Source organism: Puntigrus tetrazona, chromosome 1 (assembly GCF_018831695.1).
Source record: "Puntigrus tetrazona isolate hp1 chromosome 1, ASM1883169v1, whole genome shotgun sequence".
NCBI lineage: Eukaryota > Metazoa > Chordata > Actinopteri > Cypriniformes > Cyprinidae > Puntigrus > Puntigrus tetrazona.
Window position 1 is genome coordinate 7,521,451 of NC_056699.1, and position 18,911 is coordinate 7,540,361.

General features: G+C 34.8%; 2 protein-coding genes across 4 annotated transcripts; both read right to left on the reverse strand.

The window, feature by feature from the left end:
- Positions 1-5,634: 5,634 nt before the first annotated feature.
- On the reverse strand, positions 5,635-7,963 carry LOC122348313 (carbohydrate sulfotransferase 12-like). Its single transcript, XM_043244069.1, has 2 exons — positions 7,828-7,963; positions 5,635-7,330 (listed from the first exon to the last, which is right to left on the reverse strand). Exon 2 carries the CDS (start codon positions 7,307-7,309, stop codon positions 6,236-6,238), a length of 1,074 nt encoding a protein of 357 aa, XP_043100004.1. The 5' UTR covers positions 7,310-7,330; positions 7,828-7,963; the 3' UTR covers positions 5,635-6,235.
- Positions 7,964-11,798: 3,835 nt separating this feature from the next.
- Positions 11,799-18,910, reverse strand: brat1 (BRCA1-associated ATM activator 1). Of its 3 annotated transcripts, XM_043246607.1 has the most exons (13): positions 18,804-18,910; positions 18,466-18,647; positions 18,184-18,338; positions 17,329-17,476; positions 16,498-16,891; positions 15,642-15,761; positions 15,324-15,504; positions 14,917-15,100; positions 14,535-14,608; positions 14,338-14,419; positions 13,706-13,804; positions 13,125-13,270; positions 11,799-12,589 (listed from the first exon to the last, which is right to left on the reverse strand). In XM_043246607.1, the coding sequence occupies exons 2-13, from the start codon at positions 18,590-18,592 to the stop codon at positions 11,861-11,863; spliced, it is 2,439 nt and encodes an 812-aa protein (XP_043102542.1). In that variant the 5' UTR covers positions 18,593-18,647; positions 18,804-18,910; the 3' UTR covers positions 11,799-11,860. The 3 variants fall into 3 exon arrangements, with proteins under 3 accessions (XP_043102542.1, XP_043102550.1, XP_043102559.1); XM_043246615.1 differs by lacking the exon at positions 18,804-18,910 and having other exon boundaries at positions 18,466-18,797; XM_043246624.1 differs by lacking the exons at positions 18,466-18,647; positions 18,804-18,910 and having other exon boundaries at positions 17,329-17,525; positions 18,184-18,311.
- Position 18,911: the final 1 nt, after the last annotated feature.

The window sequence follows — 18,911 nt, forward strand, 5'->3', positions numbered from 1 at the left end:
CAGCTCCTGGATTTCTTGAAAAATATGTATTTTGTGTTCTGAAGATGAATGATGGAATAGCATGAGGGTGAATAATTAAAGACAGAATTGTATTTTCTGGGGAGAACTACCCCTTTAATGGTGACATGTCCTCTAAATTTATGTTCTTGTGATATATTATTTTCTAATTTGGTATAGTATAACAATCTGTTGGAAGTATGTAAAACAGAAACTTTGGTGGAAGACATGCTGTATTTTAACTTTAACTGCTAAGTCACGTTGGCATTTATTTCACAGAGCAGTATTGAGTGTTACCAGCATCCAAGGGCACATGAACAACATCAGAGACTCTCCATCTGTATCTACGTGTTGTTGGGCTAAAAAGAAGCAGGGTCCAGTCTTGTTTTAAGCAACTGTCTAACATGCTCTTCCCTGTAAGTGTTCTTATTCACTGGCCTGTCTTGATGAACTTTTCAAAACTTAATTTGTCTAAAGAACTTCAAACTGTCAGGAATTGACCGTTGTGTATAGCTTTCTGCAAAACACTGCCTATGATGTAGACGCTGAAACCATCAAGTGATCATGATTACAAGTGGATCAAATGTAATTTTTTTTTTAAATGGCTTGAAAAATAAAATTATGAGACATGAGTATACAGTTTGTTGTTGACTTTATTTTCAGATTGAAAGTAAACTGTAGAGTAAATTTGACTTTCCTCTGACTTTGACTTTCCTTTCTGTGAACAGAGTCAAAAAGTACCAGAGTCAAATTCTTTTACCTCAAATTTAGTAAAATAGTACAAGATGTTAATTTGAAATAACACTAAATAGAGTAAAATATAAAAAGGAATAACACTAAGTTAAGCAAAATTAACTCAACTTACCATTTTTTAAAGAGGGACCAAATGTTATCTCACAAACAAATACTTTTGAGTAAATTTTACTTTGATGTGAACCCTGGACCACAAAACCATTCATTCAACTTTTTTTTTTTTTTTAAATAAGATTTATGCATCATCTGAATGCCAAGATACCCGACAAACCAGCCCGTGCTGGCTGTGCTCAGAAGCTACAACTCTGCAAGGACAGTCTGGTGCTTCTGACTTACAACCTTTAAGTAAGTTGGGGTTTTTTATTAAAAGAACCTGCTACTTACTGTTCAAACGTGAGTTTTGAGCAGCACAGTGAAGTGCTTGTTGTTTGTTGTTTCTCCACAAATGCAGACATGGTGTTATGTTTATGAGTCAATAAAAAGACGATACTAAGTTGGTTCTTTGATTAGAAGGATAGGCTTTGTGACTGGATAGACTTTGTAGACTGGTTTTGTGGTCAAAGGTCACAAATGTGACGTGAAATCACCACGGCTTACCTCTTATCTCTCCCTTGTCACTTTTTTCAGCAAAAAATTGCCAAAGTGTGATTCATCTTTATATATATATATATATATATATATATATATATATATATATATATATATATATATATATATATAATATTATATATATATATTTTATTCTTCTAGTAACGTGTTTCAGAGCAGATGAGTCACCAGATGTCACCATTGTAAAGTCTACGTGTATGTTTTACCCAAGTTTTTAGATTCAAGATTTTAGAGGTAAAAGCCACCTAGACTGAAATTCCTGAACAAACTGGATAAACTTGAATGTGCTGGTTTATTTACTGTCTTTTTAGTTCTTTTCAGATTCTAGGGTTTTTCAGAAACAGAAGTGATCGTAGTTGGGTAAACTTTGAGACAGTAAGAAATATATATATATATATATATATATATATATATATATATATATATATATATATATATATATATATATATATTATATTTATATTTATATTTGGTTATATATATGTATATTTTGCATTCCTATTTGTCAATATCAAAAGAAAAACTCCACAATAAAAACTATACATTAATAAAGTGCAAAAAAAAAAGTAGAAAAAAAAGATGAAAGATTAGACTGAAAGATTAGAAAAATGCATTAGCATAAGTAGTTGGGTTTGTTTGTTTTTGTAATTTTATGCAAAGGTGATACAAAGTATACTGTAGTGTTATAAATGTACGTGCATGTTATGAATTTAGTTGTTAGGTCTAGGGTGAACAAAGGTGGTTAAGTCTAGGGGGAAACCAAAAACCTAAAAAATGTATTATACATGTTAATGGAGGTCAGTACTGTAGTAAGAAATTCGATATTAGAAAAACAAATATACATAACACAATGTTTACATGAATCAAATTAACCCAAAATAAAGAAATAAGTCCAAGGGAAAGGGAACACAAGTAGCACCAAAGAAAAGAACAGATTATAACAAAAATTTCAAACTAAACTACAATGAAACGTCTAACCTAACTATTAAATAAAAGAAAAATTTTTAGCGTCCACACACTCTAACTAAACTGTATTCTCTAACAAAACAAAACTTACAAAATGTGGCGCTCACTTCTACACTAATGTTTCTATTCTGTTGTATTTATGTGTTGCAACGTGTGACATCTAGCCTGTCCTCTTTTCCCTGGGACAGGGCGAAAGTCGCCAACAGCATGAACGAATTTCAGGATGCATATAACAACTGTTAACACACCGTAAGCTAAAGAAAACACAAAACAATCTAGGAACAGAAACACAAAACAAAATAGGAGAACAAGGCAGAGAAATGTAACAAATCACATTGAATATCTCCTAAAGATCTCCTAAAAATCAATCAGTCAGTCCGAGCTTGTAGGTGTCCTGTAGATACAGTAATCAAATAATAACAATTGCTTCTGATTTAATTTCTTGCATTAACAAAGTTACCAAGAGCAGCTAGTGAAGTTGGTGTGTCCAGGCCTACGTACAGTATAATGATACACATCACACAGTGAAATGCAAATTTATGATAGTTTCTTATCTTTATCAACATGGACAAATAAAATTCACAGGTCAAGGTTACAGAATGAAAGCACTTGACAAAGTTATAAACTACAGAGCAATGATTATTTATGAAAACTAAAAGACTAAAACATTGTTGCATGATTGTATTAGATTTAGTAATTTATCTAAAGCGGCTTACAGATGAAGATATTAACAACTGATAAAATTATCCACCCCTAACATAAATATTTTGTCTTTGTCTCTTTTGAAGCACATGGTGTGAACACACCAAACGCAAATATAATTATTCACGTGAGTGTTACATGCAAAATCAAAAGACGCTAATAGATGCTAATTCGTGCCTTGCGACTAGTTTGCCCCAAATTCAAGATATTTGCCTTAATTGACCTCGAATGACCTTGACCAGACGAGCCATTTGTAATCGAGTATCAATTGCATAGCGAAGCCATATATCTGTAGGTTTCAGCGCCATATAAACATTTAAAAACCCGAAGCTTGCATCGGTTTTATGGGGTTTATGCTTCAAAACAGGAAAAACGATGTGTCTTGGGTACTTTTAAAACTGATTCCAGGTATCCTGAAAGGATGGTCAATATAATGTTTTTTATTGAATTTCCTGAATCGAACAAAACAGAGCATTCAGTGTCCCTAAAAATTGAACCTCAATCCAAATTAAGACAAAGACGTTCATTTTCTGGTTGTCATACACATTCAGGGCCGCCATCTCTCACGGATTCAGCGTGAGACTCACGCAATTTGCACAATTCAACACCGATTTTTTCAGGCAGAATAATGTCCCTGCCGATATTTATTTTCTAATGTGTTTGTTGTAAGGGTGACACAAAAAACACGCTCTATGAGCTGTGCTTTGGGGAAATTCCTTTTTGTAAACAATATGTGAATTGGCTAAATCATATTTTATACCTTAGAATTTTTCATGAATTAAAAAAAACCCATTAAAATATGAGCATTTGATGTTAAGTGCGATTTGGATTTATCATTTGTCCCAGTTATGGTTTATGCGCGTTTGTTCACGAAATAGCAATCAAGATCATCATAACCAAATTAGGCTACATTTTTTTGAATGTTAAATATTGAAACACATCAGATATATTCAGAACTTGTGTAAGTTAGTAAAAAGGCCTGACCTGTTTCATTTTGGATTAGGCCTCTATTTGTATTTGTAACTTGTAAAACAAAAAAAATATTAATGAAACTAATAAAAACTAAGGTGAATTTTATAGAAAAATTTTAAACGACATTTAACGACATTAAAAAACTATAATAACCTTGGAGGTAATTCGTAACCAAGCCACACAAGTCGTTTTGGTTTTACAACATTTGTTTTGCTTTTACAACATTTTTAGAATACAATATATTTATTTTATAATATGTGAATAGTTAAACGTATCACGAAAAATTAAGACAAATAAGACGAAAGATTAAGACACATCTGGGCATGCCTATAATGTAGCCTATATTAAGTTATTTATTAATAAATAATAATAATAAAGAAGTAAATACAAATTAAGAAATCTCACTCTAAGCTGAAGTCAAAAGTTGGCAGCCCTGCACATTAAGTTAAAATTTTAACATTTCATAACTAGAAATCAAAGCTAGAATTCAAAACTAATGCTAATGCTAATTAGCCCATGCTAATGTTCAAACTTAAATGTCCTGGCGTCTTGTACAATGTAGGTCAAAAACACAAACGAAGCTCTACACTGTCACTTTATGTTAAACAGGTTAAATGTACATTCATTTAATCGTACCATATGATACATGAACGGTGGTGATCTTTAATGTTGTTGTCCGCGATCGTGACCGTCTGCAATATGAGACTTCTATTAATAAATATATTAATAAATTAAATTCTCATTTGACAGTTGAGATAATAAGAAACATCATATCTCACACATTTCACGAAAAAAATTCACGGGGTGGTTGATAGATTAACAAATGGCCTTAAGATTTACTATAGTGTTTTGGATTGCATTATGAAGGCAATAAAACAAAATACAATCAGGCAACAATCCAAAAAAAATGTTCTTAACAATCTACTTATCTGTTTATATATTTATGATTTGATATATGCCTGAAGCACAAATGCGCTGTATTATAACATTTATGTTTGTATTTAAATAAGCTTTTCATTACTCTGGCACCAGGAGGAGGACTATATGTAGCTTTAGGGTGTGACACGTGCAAATTTTTGTTTGTACATTGTACTTGCCGTCTTGAGCTGATTGTTTTGTGAATGCACATATATACAACCAGCTCTTAAACAGCTGCTTTAAGAAAGTAAAGTTAAACCTGTTCTTTAAAGTAGGTTCCTCCTCTGAATAGGAGACGTTCTTGACAATTGAAATTTTCCAATTTATTCGCTGTAGCGTCATTCAACATGTTTGTCTCCGTTTATTATTTTCTGCAGTTAATGTGTAATTTGTGATTACCAACAGTAAACCAAAGATGTTGGGAGTTGTCTGATATCAAAGGAAGAGGAAATATGACATATTGTATAAGGGGGACATATCGCATGCTCCATTTGACTGAAAAAGATCATAAAATATATCATTATTGCTTTAAAAAATTAAAAACCAACAAACAGCCTTTAAGCATATGCGCAATATATATCTAATAACTGTAGCCACGTCAGTCCATTTAAGGGGAAAATGTGTTTTTAACCCGATTAACCCGAAAAGTGAACCAAAAAGGTTGTGAAAAAGGTTTAAAATGATCCCAAAAAAGGTGTCTGAAAGTAACATACAATATATGTCATAAATCATTTTAATCTGGCCTTGAAGATGCAAGTATGCAAACAAACTGCATTTGTAGCATAACAGATGACAGAACCTAGAAAGTTCTTGTAATAACTGGCGCATTGTTAGATTGCAATCCCAACCTGCCTGACTGTCAACTTGTTCACTTCCTTAACGTCTAATGGGTCAAAGTTTGTGAATTTTAAGAATCACTTAAGGTGCGGTCTGAAGAGTATCTATAATATTACACCAACTTTATTGGATAAACAAAACACACACCTGTTGGTATTTGTGGTTTATGGAAACTCTCCAAAGGCGTAATGGTTTTTATACTATTCAAACTATGCGTGCTATTACACCAACTTTGTGGCATTTTAGATTTTTAAAAACAACACCATTTAGTATTTTGTAAGCCTTTTGAATTACAAGACATTGGCAGTGTCCTCATAAACCATCTTCAAACTGTCATTACCATATTATTAAACAACAAATAAACCACAAATACCAACACACAAACACCCACACACACACACACACACACACAAATAGTTTATTTGCATGTGGCGTTAAGGTAATCTAAAAGCAATCAATGTTTTTAGTTAGCAATATGTAATCACACATCCAGAAGTGTCTCAGGTTTTTCATATTCAAATAATTTAAAATCTGTTTCATAAAGATGGTACAGTTTTCTCCTGTCAGACACTGAAATGTTTGCAAACCATTCTTGCTCCCAGTCTTTCGCTGTCCTGTTTTCGTACCCTGGGGGAAAGCGAATATAATTATCCAGCCCAAGAATCTTCAACAAATGTTCAGTATCCTCATCAAGAGTTTCCAATTTCCCAACGAAGTCATACTCAATTTGGCACGGATGGCAGAGTCTGTACATCTGCTGCCAGTGCTCATTAAATGGCTTCTCCTTCTCAGTCTGTGGATCTAACAGGTACTTAATAAAGTGAGTAAATGACAATCTGATACCTGCAGCGAAGGCTTCTTGAGCGGAGTCGGGGAGCTTTGAGATATTAGCATAACGTTGAAGCATTGTGGAGCCATACCGGCTGTAGAAATACTCATCTGGCTTAACAAACTTGTCCCGGAAAGCAGAAATAAGTCGTACAAAAGGATCCCGTACGAAAAGGAACTTTGTGTAATTTTTCAGTTTGTGATGCATCAAAGGACGCGCGAAACGTCCAAAACGCATCCAAAGCTTGTTAAATGTCTTATGCACTGTAGAATTATGGGTTATCTTGTATGGTATGTCAAGAGGATCCAGATACCGAGCTCCATCAGGTGCCTTCAGGTTCTGGCTGAGAACAATCATGACTCGTTTCCAGTTGGTGCAGGCTACCTTCGGTACGTAACAGTATATAACACCATGTTGATCATCCACAATGAGGTGGTCCAGGGCTTTGTTGGGAATCTGGTCAAATGTCATTAATTTTTCTTCAAAATTCAGGCCGCTGCTGGTCGAGCAAAGCTCTCTTATAACATGCTTTCGATGTTCTTGCTGCATTTTGAGGTGTGTGAGATTTGGCGATGAAGCAGTTGGCCAGTAAAACGTCCTCTCTCTCCTTGAATCCCAGCAAATTATGAAGAATGTGATCAATAATGTTCCCAGAAGAAAGAAACACTTGAGCTGCCGCTGCATTTTTGCCAGGAGTCTGTACAAGATAACCTGAATGCTAAACATTATTGTCTCAAGTTGAGAGTTCTGGGGGGAAAAAAAATCAAAAATAAAGGCATGTACGACAGAGTAGGTATTCAAATCCATCCCCACAAATTATGATTGATCATTCACCTCTTCCTCATAGGCTGTTTATATTTCACAACGTTCCGCATGAAAGGTTTTGATTTATTTCCTCCATTTTCCATACACATCTAAACTCTAACACACTTTTTTTTTTTTTTGACATATCATAAACGCTCTGACCTGCCAAACTACATTGTTTTTAAAATATATGAATGTAAGCTTGTTGGACTGGTTTGAAAGCAACTCATGCTTTACAAAAACTGTAAATATGATCACTATCGTATTTTCAAACCGTATCCGTATAAAGACAGTGTAGTATTGCTAAAAGGATATCTTCAAAGTTATATGCTGTAAGCATACAGTAGCAGATGCATTATAAACGCCACACCATAAAGTGCGCGTTAGTTGCTGTGTTAGTTAAAGCAAAAAAAAAAAATAACAAAAGCGTATTCGCTCACCCTCAAAAGCAGCCTTTCTCTTTATCCCGGTGTTACATGCTCTTCCCAAGTTTTTGAAGCACAGAATGAGAAGGCGACGTGTTCGTGACGCGTTTTTATTTGCTCGTGCGCGTTTGCTGAGCGCGCCAGAGTAAACAACTCCTCGCGCTCTTTGAAACGTTTACACAGCATAGCCTTTTTCTAGCCTATATGTAAAGCGTACATAATTAATAATATTACCAACTGGACCCATGCCGGTACGTATTTTAATCAGTTTACTGAATTTAAGCGCCAGGAAAGTAAAGGTAAAGGCATTATCTTCATTTTTATTTAGTATTTGTAATTAAACAGCCTAGTAATATTTTTAATGATGCATTTGAATTTTATGTCTTGTCTTAAACATTTACTCAAAGAATGTTTTAAATATACAGAATGGTCTGGGTAGACTGATTTTAGGTATGATTGATTTGGTGTATGATATGATACGTGTTTTGTTAATGTCGCTAGCTCCACCTTGTTTTATTGATTCATTGATTTAATAACTCCGGGCTTCTGTTGCGAGTGAACTGATATTCGACCATTAATGCCATGCTGAAACGAGACAAAAGTGGAAAATCAACCTTTCTCTAACAAATGCGTCTCGTTAACGGAGCAGACTGCAAGCATAAAGAGGTGCTCGGATTCAGAAAAGCAATTTACGGCAATATCATCCAGGTGGGTTATTGGATGTGATCAGTAATTGAAAGAAAGTCGAGTCTCCTGTAATAATTCTGTTTTTATTTACCCCACTGCTATACCCACTCCCTTAAAAAAGTTTAAGGGAAAAAAATGTTTTTTGATGTCTTTACATGTTTAGAGCATTAAAAAAAATCATGCATAAATTATGCTATGACAAAAAAAATAGGCATGAATGTACATGCATAGGCAAAGGCAACTGAATTTTAAAATCACCAATACATTTTTAGATTTCAAGATTTTTCTGCTTACCAAGCTTTGTATAAAGATGAACTAGGCCCTATGTCATGAGGCTATATTATATACAATGTATCTACAAACTACATCTAGCTTGCATATTAATGTGTTTTTGGGCCGACATATCATGAAAAAAGAAGTGTAATAATGAGAGTAATAATTGACAAGATTTTCATAATATATAATATTTCATAGAATACTTGAAATGCATAATAAACATGCTTTTAGTCCCAGTGTCCTCATATGAAATAACAGAACGTTATATTTTGATTTGAAACCCCATAACATTTTCCTGAGAGGCTGATTTATGACACACAATTTAAAAAACTGACTGATTTAAATGATAATTACAAAATATTACCATATATCCATAAGAGTTTCACTAAATTAATTTCAGACATTTTTGAAGGAGAGGGAGTGGTCCTGGCCAATCATCCAATTATCTGGTATCTATGAAAAGCCCTGAATGTGCTCTGTACAGGACATCCGGACTTAAAACTGTGATATGTATAGTCTTTGAGAAATTCAATCATATATATAATGTCCTCATGTGAGGATGCAGGGTCTTAAGAGGACGCATCACTACACAAGTCTTAAGAAACAGGCTACTGAGGATATGAGTAACACAGTAGGCTACCTCAGTATATATCTACATATATTAAGATCTGAGACAATCAATGCATTGCAATAGACTATATAATTAAATGACCATCCTTTTTTTTCTGGCATGTCTGACTTTTCATGCGTTGGGAAGCATAAAATATTATTCAATTCTCACGACTGGCGTATGAAGTCAGAGCTATTGATTCTCTCTAGAAGGATTCTGGGATTCAGGAAACTCAGGAGGAACATCTATGAGTGTCACTTCACAGTTTATAAAATATGCAATAATGTGTTTTTCATGCAGTACGAATCAATAAACTGCTTCTTTGAAAACATCCGTGGTATTGGACAGCTGGTGAGCAGTTGTGTGAATCAGAAGTATTTGCTGTGAAATGCTACCAAATATTTGGCTTAAGTATCTATTATTACGGGCATATATATGTAGACCCTTTTCAAAGAGCTCATAGTTTGGACCGTGGAAATAAACAACAGCAGAGTAAACCTTTTAGAGGCAAATAGGAGACCATAGCAAATGTTATTTTCTGCATTACTATTTGCACCAAGAAAACAAAATGCCGCTGTGTTTAATAAGGGTGTAACAGTTTGTAGCTGATCTGTGGTCCATACAGACACGACCTCAGGGTTTGATTGTCATTAGACAGTTTATCATTTGTATGGGTTTTTGAGTCTCGCAGATTTAAACATTAAAGCCTAAACCATCAAACACTAGCGTATGCTACAAAGTACTTCATTTTGTAGTTTTAAGTGATCAAAAGTGTGAGAAACTGAAGTTAAGAAAGAAATTGCATATATGTATATATAGGAAATTTTGGTGTATAATAAGTCTTAAAAATGACAGCAAACTAATATACTTGCCTCCGTGTGGCATTAACAACAAAAGACAAAGTAAAAAAATCACTCTGGTATTGAACGAATAAGCTTTATAGCTTTTTTAAAAATATTAATATTTATTTTCTGTTAATTACCCTGTTCACATAAATAAAGGTACAAAAGCTTTCACTGAGGTTTCCAAAGGGTACATGATTCCTTCAAGGTACCAAAATGTACCATGAAGGTACATATTAGTACTTAAAGTATAAAATCTGAACCTAATAGTTACATTAGTGTACCTTTTGAAAAAGTTACTGCCACTGTGACATCTTTTGTACCTTCATTTATGAGAGCGTTCGGAGGTGTGTCTTGTCTGCCATTTGGTTTGACATGAGGAGATATTTCACACTCTTCTTTAACAAAATGAATCTGCTATCAGAAAAAGGATATCTGAAGTCAGGCTTCAGATATCCGGAAGCATTTTATTGAGTTCCAAGGTTCTCAATCAAAATATGAGAAAACAGATATATATATAGAATATTGTAATATTGATATATTGTAAATAAATAAAAAGTATATTGCTACTGTAACTTGTAATATGGATAATAAGTAACAATATGTAATCATTTACACCTTGGTTTATTTTTGCGCCTGTGTTTTGATCCTGAGTCAGGACCATTTTAGACGCTGTGTAATAGCGCCCCCTGCTGTATAACAGTAAAAACACGTAAAGGAACATTTCGTCAATGAGGAAAAGAGTTCAAAATGTTATATCTGAAGGGTTAGGATGAACAAAAAGCTTTAGATGTTTTTGTAGGAACATCAAAATTCTATTCTCAAAAGAGTTCTATTACTGCTTGGCTGCTGAAAGATCGGTTGTAACACTTTTTTGTTTCAGCATCTGTAACTCACAGAATTTTATACATAGCACCCAACTTAGTTTTTTTTTTTTTCCACAAAAAGGACCAATTCCGACCTCTGCAAGAATATCACAGCCCTTAAAAGTGTATTTAATGAAGTGATTTTGCCACAGGAATATCTGCTTCAAAAATATGTTTAACGAAACAAACTAAAAAAACAATACAAAATAATATATCACTTTCTGTGATTGACAACTTTGATGCAGGATTGTGTGTGTGTGTGTGTGTGTCTAAATTAGAACTTCTTTAACTCTATTTATGTTTAATGAACAGTGTACTCAACTGTTGAGGTAAAAACATGTAGATTTAACCAAAAAAAATGTAAATTTGTGTGTAATGTTTCTATTTAACTTTTTTGTTCTTTTCAGTCAGAGTCACAATGGTGACTCAAATCAATGTTTTCGACCCTAGAGTGCCCACTTCCTTTGTCTCTGCTGCGCGCTGAAAGCTAAAGAAATTAACCACTTTTTAACATTTCACTGGAAAGCTTCATCCCACCAACACTGCGGCAAGCTTATTACACACCTTTTTGGCAAACTAGTTCCTAGTTATATATATATATATATATATTTTTATTTTACTAAATATTGGGGTATTTCAAGTAATATTTAACATGCAAGGGGTTTGGTTTTACGATAAAGCTTGTTAAATTTAATTAAATGAGACTTGAGACTATATCTTCCTTTATTAAACTGCTGTAAAAGGTCTCAAACTGTTACAGTATATTCTCAGTAACAATCCACTATATTCTCTTCACTCTGCTGGGCTGCTGAAAGAATGTCCTCCATTAGCGATCTGGGTGAATTCACAACATGATCACTACTTAACGTCAACATCCTCTGCATGTCATCTAGGTCTAGAATCTGTAGTATCTTGGGTAGGCTAATGCCTCTGGTGCAGTGTAGACTACAGTCGGTTCCCTCATCAGATCCTGTAACTCCATTTGTGACGCACGCAGATGCTTTGAGGTATCTTTTCTGCACCTCATCCCCCCATCTGTTCCCACATACGTTTAAAACAAGAGCGCTGTGATCCAAATCTGCAGACTCGGCCGTAAGTGTTCTGAGTTTGACCAACAGTGCACAGGCTCTCTCACACACTGGTCTGTCGCAGTCAAACAAGCTGTTAAACAGCAACTCAAACAGGCCAAAATCTTTAAACTTCATCAAGGCTTGCGTAAAGCGTGTATCCTCAGAGGAGCCGAAGTCCTGGACTGCGTACGGACAGCAGGTCAGTGTCTTCTCCATCAACACTTCTGCTAGCTCCAGTGTGTGCATTTTCACTTCCCAGTCAAAATCATTGCCTCCCAGTGACAGGACGGAGCTCAGGGACGACTCCAATGCCGTTAAGAGGTGTGATCCTTTCAGCCATGATGTGAAAGCTTGGACCACTGCTCTACGAGGGAAGCCCTCTGTGTCCTGAGAGAGAATGGCCATCATCTGCACCAAAGCCTCCTCCTAAAGTTAAATAACAGAAAAAAAAAAATTAGACAATTAGACTAAAAAGCTAAACAAAACTAAGAATATCAACATGCTGCCAAGCTTCAGATCAGTTACCCCTCCAACAAATTATAAAGGTGTTATAAAACAGTGGTGATCCAATCTTTTAATTTTAAAGATATATCAGACTCAAATCTGGTCAACTGGTGGGTAGAAACCGAGTTGAATTACTTTTTAGTGAAGAACACACTGTTTATGTATTACGTAGGTTTAGTTCACCCGAAAAGTTTAATTACCCCTTGATTTACTTTTTTAGTCCTCATGCCATCCAAGATATATATGACTTTCTTCTTTCTGAACAATACAATCTGATCTATATTAAAAAATTTCCTGGCTCTTCAAAGCTTTTGTAATGGCAGTGAATGGTGGTAAGATTTTGAAGCAAAACAACTATGTACATTCATCGTAAAAAGTATAAATTTAGAAAAAAATGCAGTACTGTTCTAAGTATCATATTTAAGAAGCTGGAATTATACACGGGTAGCTGTCTCACCAGAAGTGTGCTATTGCTCACAAGCACTGCCTGCCCGACAGCAGCCACAGCACTAGCTCTGACATAGCCTTCTGCATCTGCCAGTGAAGAAAGGAGAACAGAGACCATACCGCTGCTGTGGAGAGCTTCAGTGAAATCACTGTTGCCTGCGAGAAAAAAAACCAAGTACAATAATAAGAATGAAAATAATAACTAAAATAGAGTTTGTATTTGCTGCTTTTAAAATGTCTTTTGTGATCATGTAGACGGACAAACTTATTTTAGCAAGCTTTTATGGTTAAGCCTCTTATTGAAAATGAACAGATTTGTGGTACCATATATTATGCAAATTGCCCTGAGACGCACTCTCGTAAGTGATACATGAGCTTACTGTGTTTTTATTGCAGGTGTTCAAAAATAACACATACTTGACCCAAATTGTGCATTTTTAACACAGTGTATAAAAAAAATCAACACACTTGCTGTGTTAGCAAAAACAACACAATGGTTGAGTTAAAATGAACACAAAGTGTGTTGTCCTTAACTAGACACAGAGATGTGTTAAGAAACAACAGGTTTTGTCCTTTTTAAGAGTGTGGTACCGTTAAAGGCAGCAGTCAGCTGGGTGATGAACTCTAGTGTGGAGTCTCTCACTTCCCATCGCACATCACACATGCGTTTCTCCAATACAGGAAAGAGGTCTGCAAAACACGCAAGAAAGCTTCATGACCTAATGATCTACTGACAAAATATTCACAATAGCTTACAATGTCAGCACATCAAACTGTTTAATTTCAAAACAACAGATTCAATATTTATATTTATAAAGATTCTTTATCCGAAATCATTTCCTCATTTACCCAATCCATATCTATTAATGTCATCCTAAACCTGTATGACTTTTTGAATTTTTTTCAAATTTGGGAATCAAACTTATTTTGGTCCCCATTACATTTCCATCATAATTTTTGACAAAACGATGCATGTCAATGGAACCCAAAATGGTCTGGTTACCAACATTCGACATTATCCTTTTATTGTGTTTAACATAAAAGTCAAAGGTGAAAATTTATTTTCATTTTTAAGTTGATTATGATAAAGGACCTCTTCTCCTAAAATGAAATCAATATTATTGGTTACTTTGGTTATTTGCTTAACAGTTCATTTTTTTTAACAGGGATAATTTAGGCAGGCCTCTTATCAAAATATCAGAATTCTGTTAAGTGTTCCTCACCACGGCTGATAAACTGCTGGAGATCAGGCAAAACCGAAAACACAATCCACTTCTTCATGGCCTGAAATGTTTTCTTCAAGACCTTAGAAAATCACAGAAAGCTTCAAGTAAATAAAGTGTTTTAAAACCAATCAGCTTTGAAGGCAAACAATCTGAAGCAGCTAATATTAGTAACATACAAATATGCACATACTTACTGTGGCATGGGAATCTGGCCTCTGTAAATAGTCCAAGAGGAGAGCAAAAATGTCCTTACTTAAATCCAGGTTTTCTAAATAGAAAAATTAATAAGATTATAACCACGGCACTGACCTCTGAACTTTATTCTTAATTTTTCTAATAAGAAACTGAAAATCATTAAGTTTATAAATGATAGTAGTTATGATTTAGAATCTATAACCTAGAGCAAAACCAAAAGTATATTTCTGCTGGCACATATCATGTAACTACAAAATACGCATACATTATTAAATTAGGTTGTATCATGTATCTACTCCTCATTTAATGTATTTATGCAAAAATATTGTGTATATTGATGTCTTTTAGATTTATGATATGGCTTACTCGTCACAGACTCACCTTCATACACACTGAGCGCACCTAATGTATCCAGGCCACACCTCTGAACCTTGCAACAGCCAATCAGGTGGGTAAAGGAATTAATATGTAGCAAAGAGGAGGGGCAATGCCCAGAGCACATCCTCAGAAGCAACACCACAGAGCTGGTGATCGACTGAATGGAAGCATCTCCGCAGAAGTATTTCTAACAGAAGAAAGGTATACATTTATACAAAAAAAAAATCTGTATAATGCATATGGACCAGTTTAAGGCTTTTTAAAATTTTAACGTTAAAACATTGCATTCTTGGTTAAATCCATTCATCTATAGCATATTTACATATAAAAGCTATTTTTAAAAAGTTCAGTGTGAATCAGCTCTGAGAAATTCTTTACGGGAGTGACAGTCTAAGCAGAAGTCTACTTACTGTGTGCGCCAGCTGTGCTAGGCTTGATAAACTCTGCATGAGGAGGGAAATACATGAGGCTTTCTGGGATAGCTGTTCCTTCAGGACTACATTAATTTCCTTTTTTGCTTGAGGCTGTGTTGACACACACTGCAGGGGAAGCAAGATGATATCCGTAGCCTTCCTCTTTACAACCTCAGGACTGAAGGATAAAGTGAGAGAGAAAACTGAGTGAATAATGCAATACATAACGGACTGCTAGTTTAAATTGTGTCTTTTGCAACATGTAGGCCTATATATATATATATTTACACATGTACAAAAGTCTACAGTAGTCACCATTTCTCCAGCTTTACAATTAGTGCCGCACACTGAAAACAATCTTTTCTGTTTCCATCACTCAACATGGCTTCTAATAACTCCTCCACTTTATACTCCAATTGGCTGAGCAGAGGCGTCCTGTAACAGACAATAATCAAGTCACTTGCTTTAATTGTTTACATTTCAACAGTTGCAAAAGCATCTTGGAATACAACTTGAGTACATATTATAGAATGTACATTGTTTTATTGTCTTGCCTTAAAAGAGGAACTGAAACAAATATTTAACAGTAGTAATATTGTACTGCATAATTTGTTAATATAAAATATGCAAAAACCCTTATATATCATATACCACTTTAACTACAAAAAATAGAATAATTTTAATTATTGCTACTTATAAGGGATTATGTATATTTCATTATCATGGAACTACTTACAGTAAATAATAAATAAATGTTTGCCTTTACAAGAAATGTTGATCTGAAAAGGTTCTCTATTAAAATATTTTAAAGTGTAATTTATTTGCAAATGTTATTACAGTTTAAAATTGTAAATTTGAATGATACATTTAAACTGTAATAACATTTTGCATTTTAAATTTGTATTCTAGTATGGCAAGCTTTTCAGCAGTGTTATAATTCATTTTTGCATTCACAGGAATAAATGATTCATATATTTGACAAAATATTAAATTATTTAATATTCATTAAAATATATTAAAACAATTCCATTGAATTCTGAAATTGAAAAAATGTTACTGTAAGTATTAGAAATACAGTATTAAATTATTCACACTTTTTACTGGTAGTTTATTATGTAATTTTTTGCTAATGCAAATATTTAAACTCCAAAGATTCTATATATAAACTCACCTCACAGCAGCTTCTAGAACAGTTATCAAAGTGTGAATCAATGATTCAGATCCCCTGTTGACCAAGACTTCCAGGGGTACAAGCACATCTTTCCACAGCGTGCTTCTGATAGGCTCTCCACACTGAGCCACAACCAGTGACAGAAGCCGTAAGCCCTGGAGGACCTTAGGATGCTCCTCTGAGCTCAACGCCTCAACCACAGCACTCATAATCTCAGAGGAGACCGAGACGCAATCAGGCCTCAAAGACGATTCACTTGATGTCACAACGTCACTGCCGTCGGTCACGTTTGATGAGGTGAGGAAATGTAGGATATGCACTAAAAGCTGATTAGCCAAACAGGCAACAAACAGACTCCTGTCATTCTGCAGCTGGAGAATCAGTTTGATGCGTCCTGTGGACACAACAGCATTCATAGTGACACTTAAAGCTTGAAAGGTTCAACATTTCATCATTCTTTTGTTTGGTTTTAAACCAACAATTACATTTTTTAAAAAGTAAAAAAATAATCTTAATACAGCGGAGTATTAGTAAAATTAATAAACATTTGGGACCAAACATTATTTAGACACTTTGACCTATGTACAGCTGACTTTGAAATGTAACGGCTGACAGATATAACCTAATTCATTACATACCTCTCTATCAAAAGTTATCTGACATTATCAAGATGAATTTACTCTCACACAGTTTAATTGAGTTATTGTCATATTTCATTACCATTTTCTAAACTATAGGGACTAAACAGAAAAGATGTGAAATGCCGAAAGCGTCTGAATAAATTTTGGTTTGACTGTATGCTTTCTGATTAATTTCGGAGACTGTTCTCACCATTTCCACACATGAAGTCCAAGGCTTGCTGGTGTTTCAACATGCTCAACAGTCCCTGCATCCAGCCACTGCGAACCAAGGCATCCTGCCAGAGATCACACACACCCCAGACTTCCCGGTCAAACGCACACGCCAAAAGACCTCCCTCCTGATCTCCATAAACAGACAACACAAAAACCGGATGTTATTGGAAAACCCTGTAAAATGCAAAGTATATCATTGTACTTTTTTGGTTGTTTGTGCGTGTTTGTGTGTGTGTGTGTGTGTGTGTGTGTGTGAGACTAGTGGTTCTCAACCAAGGCACCACAGTCAACAACTAGATAAGGGCATGAGTAATTTAAATATAAGATTAAATAAATAGAAAATGATTTAAACACAGTATGTGTAATACTGCTTTAAATTAATAAAAAATATATATATTACATATTTTTCCATGATTGACAAAATGTACCCACTAAAATGTAATTCAGAGTAACAATCTTGTCATGCATATTTACATCAAAAATCAATTATGACCCAATAAAATTTCTCTCATCCCAAATACTAATTAGTTTCCTAGTTAGTCACCCATTTGTCAGCAAGATTTTTTGTAATAATTTTAACCACTATAAAATGTAATGTTTCCTAATTCTATTTTAATATGTACAAGTCAGAATAAGCGCGTTGTTTGAATTTTTACATAAATTGTGTTACTCTGAATAACAATTTCACATTATTTCAACCCAATTGTGACATAAATGTATTTAAAACACTAAAACTAGACAGTTTACTCGCATTTAATGTGGTTTCTATGGACATAAAATCACTTTTGTGAATTCCTCAACGTCTTTGAAAATATTGTGAAAGCTGTCTCACCTCAAGCAAATGGAAGCCCTGCTTTGTGGAGGCCAGAAGTCCAGTCAGTTTGAGGGTGAAAGACAGGACGGCGGGATCTGTAGTTTTAGACGTGCAAACAGTGGAAATGAAGTCCAAGAGGCACGGCTGATGCTGCAAAAGCACGTGTCCATTACCTGAAGAAACACATACCAGTTACATATAGACACATTACTACTGTACCGAGCTACAAACAATGTTTTACTCTGCCGAAACTTGCCAGCTAATCTAAAAAAAATAGCAATTTGATCCTAGGTTACTTGCTTTGGCCGTGCAGCTCTTTGAACCAATCGAGCAGTTTCTCTAAAGAGGTGTCATCGGGCGGAGACTGCTTTGGGTCGGCCAGCACCAGGCAGACCGCTGGCAGCAAAGACAAGCAGTCACTGTCCATGATAGTCTCACCAGCACATAGTTTGTCCAAAAAGTACAAGGCTTTTTAACGTAGTCTGAAAAATCATCCATAAAGAAGCATAGCGACAATAAATATGCAAGTTACATTGACGTAACAGTGCACTTAAGCATGGAGAAGCGATTCGAACGTTTATCAAAACACGAATTTATCACATTTAAAACAGCTTGATATCAAAGTTGGTTGCACTTACTGTCGTTCCGCTCCGTACGGCGAGCGGAAAAGGACATGAAATACCACATCCAGCGTCTAGCCGAGTATGCGCAAGATGTGGCGCATTTTTAATGTTCTTGAATAGCGT